Raw genomic sequence first — 3,882 nt, forward strand, 5'->3', positions numbered from 1 at the left:
GGGGGGGGGGGGGGGGCGGTGCGTGTGTGCGTGCGCGCGAGGTAAACAAGAACAAATCAGAGGTTTTGGGGAGAAGAGTAAGTTGGAAGAAATGGACTGGATAGGGATAAAAGTAGAGGGATTCTAGTTAGTAAGCTGTATCCAATCCTTTCCAAGAACAGAAACTAGCAGGAGATTGACCACTAGGAAGCCAAGCCAGTCCAGTACCTTTCAGACACTGTTGTTCAGGCAGAAACAGCTCACAAGAGGGACAGAAAGGCTGCAGACAGAGACTTACATGCTGTTTCTACATCCCTGCCCCACAGCACTGTGATTGGAAAGGACTCAGGGAAAGCTCACAGTCACTAGCCAGCTACAGATGTCAGTCTTTCCCCCCTGCTCCCCCTCCCTCTTCTCAATTTCTGTTCCCTTGAAAGACTGCTTTCCAAATCTCCGAATCTTTTCCAAATTGATTCGGAGGTTTTTTCCTCCCAATTTGATTTGGATTTGGCGATTTCGCCTCCGAATCAGGCTGAATCTTCTCCGAATTGAATCGGTGACTGAAGCTTCGTAAACCTTTAACTCCCTGCCTTGATGTTACCTTCATCTCCTGTGATATAACAGTCCTTTCTATACGGGTAGGATAACAAGTCTACTCCAGAAGTTAAAAGGAAGGGAAATCACATAATTTATCCTGGCACTCCAACTTGGTGCACATTTTAAAATGGCTCTTCACTTGCTATCTATTTCCATTCACCAGCAACTTTGGTAAGTTAATGAAGCTACTTACTCCCATACTTTCAATAAAGCAAACCCATTTCACCCAATTCATTCACAGCATAAACTGAAAAGGAAACATAACAAGCTGAAGTCAGTTTGTGTAAAGTCCAATGCTAACAACTGTTGTGTTACCTTACTACAAAGATAACACACTCTGATGTCTTATTCACAGATTAGCAAAATACAGGAGCACATACAAAAATAAATTAGGTTCTGTATATTTATCATGATTTCAAAAGTGGAAAGACTATGTAAAAGGCCCATAAGTGCAAATCTACAGACAAAATGTTACTGGGATGGTACATTCAAAAGACTATTCCCCCTCCATCAAGCATAGGGCAACAATATAACACATTTTTAGGAGTTACATCTGCAAAAAGTTAACCCTCCTTGTAGAAAATAAAGACAGCCTACAATCCCCTCGGATAAGATATTTCCTGGATCTATGCCTGGGATATACATCTACAGAAAATTCCTAGCTACCCTGAAAACCTGATCAGGAGTACTATTAACCCTTAGGACACTGGCAGTTTTCTTGATATCTTGGAGCAGAATGGAGCTGTGCTTTAGACTACATACAACTACATAAGCATGACACTGTCACTCAAGATCATCTCCCAGCATATGTAGAGTCATATCATGGCACTAAAAGGAATTAGGAGGAGGTACTGAACAAATCAAGTTCTAGAAGAGCTTTCTAACACAAGCAATGGGACTAAAAACAATCAACCAACCAAACAACAAAACAAAAAACCCCCTCTAACTGTTGCTTCTTCTGCATCCATGGAATGTCTTTCCAAGTTTCAGTTAAAAGTATGCAAATCTATTGAAGGTAGAAGGGTTGCAGAAATTTAGCAAAGGTACAGTCAACTAAATCTTTATTGTTGATCGTGCTTTTGAAATAACTAAGCTTAACTGAGCAAAGCTGTAGTAGAAAAATATATTTACTTGGAAAGTGAGCAGATACCATTTGACAATAACTCAAATCAAAATAAATGCTTCAGTATTTAAATTCTAACTTTAACAAATGTATGTAATTTAAGCTATTAACTGTCTTGTCATTTCCTCTATGTCCTCAGGGGAACAGAAGAGACTTAAGGTGAAGTTGTATGTTTCACTTAGACCACACTAAATCTGTGAAATGTTAAGTGATGTTAAATTCTGAACATGCTGTGAGAAGTTGCAAGTTAAGGGTTAATACCATTTCTTCCCTGCACAGCTCTGACTTGGCAGAAGGCTGACAAGCAGGTGCATGCCTAGAAGCCAGGACACTTGGGCTCTATGCCTGCTCTAGGTGTGCATAGAGCGGGTAGAGAGGAGTGGAGATGGACATGAGAGCAGCACATCCTCAGATGGTGGAGGACTGTAAATTGTTCATTTTACCTCCGCTGAACAAACTGAAATTACCCTAACATGAGCTAGGTATTGCGATAGAGGACACTTTGCACATGTTAAAAAGCTTTATAGTGTAGACACTGGCCTTTTAAGTGCTCTTAATATGGTCCATCTGCAACTTCACACTTATTGGCTCATTTAGTCCAAGTATAAAAGGTAGGGTGAAAACTAGTTAACCATTTCAATTTAGTTTACATTGCCAGGTGGGGAAGAAAAGAAATACTTGGAATTTCGATTAATACCGATTACCTTGCATAGACCCCTGAAACCCAACTAATAATGAGTTTAAAAGCTATTTCACACTTTACCCCTCATGACAGAGGGCTCTCTATAGTGGAGTATTTGCAGACCTACAGGCTACACATTATTGGGAGTATTTTCACTTTTCTTCCGTCTACAGTCTACTCCTTCCTCCCAGACATCTACACAAACATCCCAGGGAATAATTCTGCAAGCTCTAGGCAGGTCTCCACAGGAGTTATTTGGTGTTATCATTCCCAGTAGGTGCATACCAAGCTTTTATGTTAAAATGGTAACAAGTGCTATACTCACTCTGCCTCTGGTGCGTTCCAGCTGCTCTCGCTGCTCCCCAAGTTCCTCGATTATATTGGTACCAATCTGATCAGTCTCTGCAGAAATTTGGTGTGAACGCTCAATGCTCTGAGTGGCTCGGTTCAAGCTATCTGTGCCCTGGAGAAGCAGCACCCTTTGAGACTGCAGCTGAGTCTGAAAAAGAGAGTTTCTATTTAGCTATTAAATACAAGCATTAGACATTTCTAATTTCTTATAAAGACAAATGGTCCTGTAGGCCATCTAACCTATCTGTAACGGTGACAAAGCCCTCTCAGGTTATTAAGGGAAGAAGTTATTGTTAACCCTGAAAGTGGCCATTATAGTGTATATTAGCCTTGTAACACTGACCTTTAAAGACCTATCTGCAACACTTCTAGAGCACAGAGAGCAAGCAAGATGCAAGTCTGACCACATTCTCAGCAAGCGGCATTTTCAACTAGCTAGAAGAGGAGGAAAGGGAAAAGCTTTCTCTGGGTAGAAAATTGTTAAAGTCAGAAAACAATTTAGACAGGAAATTTCGTGCAATTACAAAATTCATTAGTTACTCAATGCAACAGAGCCTGAGGTATGGTATAACAGAAGCTGTCCTGCTCCCCTAAAACCTATTATAAGAATGGCTTCAAAACTGACTGACAACAAGGATTCAGCAGTTATTCTGCATTACTACAAATGGGACACATCTCCACGTTGCCCTATGGCAACACAGAGACGCGCTACATCACCATATAGTGTCCTACAGCAATGTAGGAATCGTGTGTCTGTATGTGATTGCCAGCTATGTCGCTGTAGCAGCATGCTCCCTGGGAACAGCTCACCACTACAGTGACGCAGCAGTGAAATTTAACTGTGCGCACGGCGCAGTAACCACCCATACTGCACCGTGCTTTAGTACTTTCAAAAAGAAGTACTAAACCACAGCACTGTAGCAACATTGTCATATGATGACATGTAGATGCACCCATGGAGTCCCAGTATTACCTCTATCTGCTGTACTGCAAACTTATTGTCTATCGCTCCAAAGTAGAAAATATTGGGGAAACCTAGTCTCAGCTTTTACATTTACTGGTTATTAAGAAGGGAACTCCAGCATACTAACACCAGGATAATAAACTAATTATTTTTGGGAAAGCTGTTTCAAAAACAAGTCATCAAGTG

At 41.0% G+C, this 3,882-nt stretch overlaps 1 protein-coding gene across 1 annotated transcript in view; it reads right to left on the reverse strand.

Moving 5' to 3' along the window:
* The window catches only part of VTI1B (vesicle transport through interaction with t-SNAREs 1B), a 28,711-nt gene that overhangs the window by 9,589 nt on the left and 15,240 nt on the right, over window positions 1-3,882 (reverse strand). The window contains exon 4 of the mRNA XM_019519195.1: window positions 2,707-2,880. Coding sequence (XP_019374740.1) covers window positions 2,707-2,880 — 174 coding nt within the window. The remainder of the gene's footprint in view (window positions 1-2,706; window positions 2,881-3,882) is intronic.

The sequence above is a fragment of the Gavialis gangeticus genome, unplaced genomic scaffold (assembly GCF_001723915.1).
Source record: "Gavialis gangeticus isolate Ggan-Ray unplaced genomic scaffold, GavGan_comp1, whole genome shotgun sequence".
NCBI classification, from domain to species: Eukaryota; Metazoa; Chordata; order Crocodylia; family Gavialidae; genus Gavialis; species Gavialis gangeticus.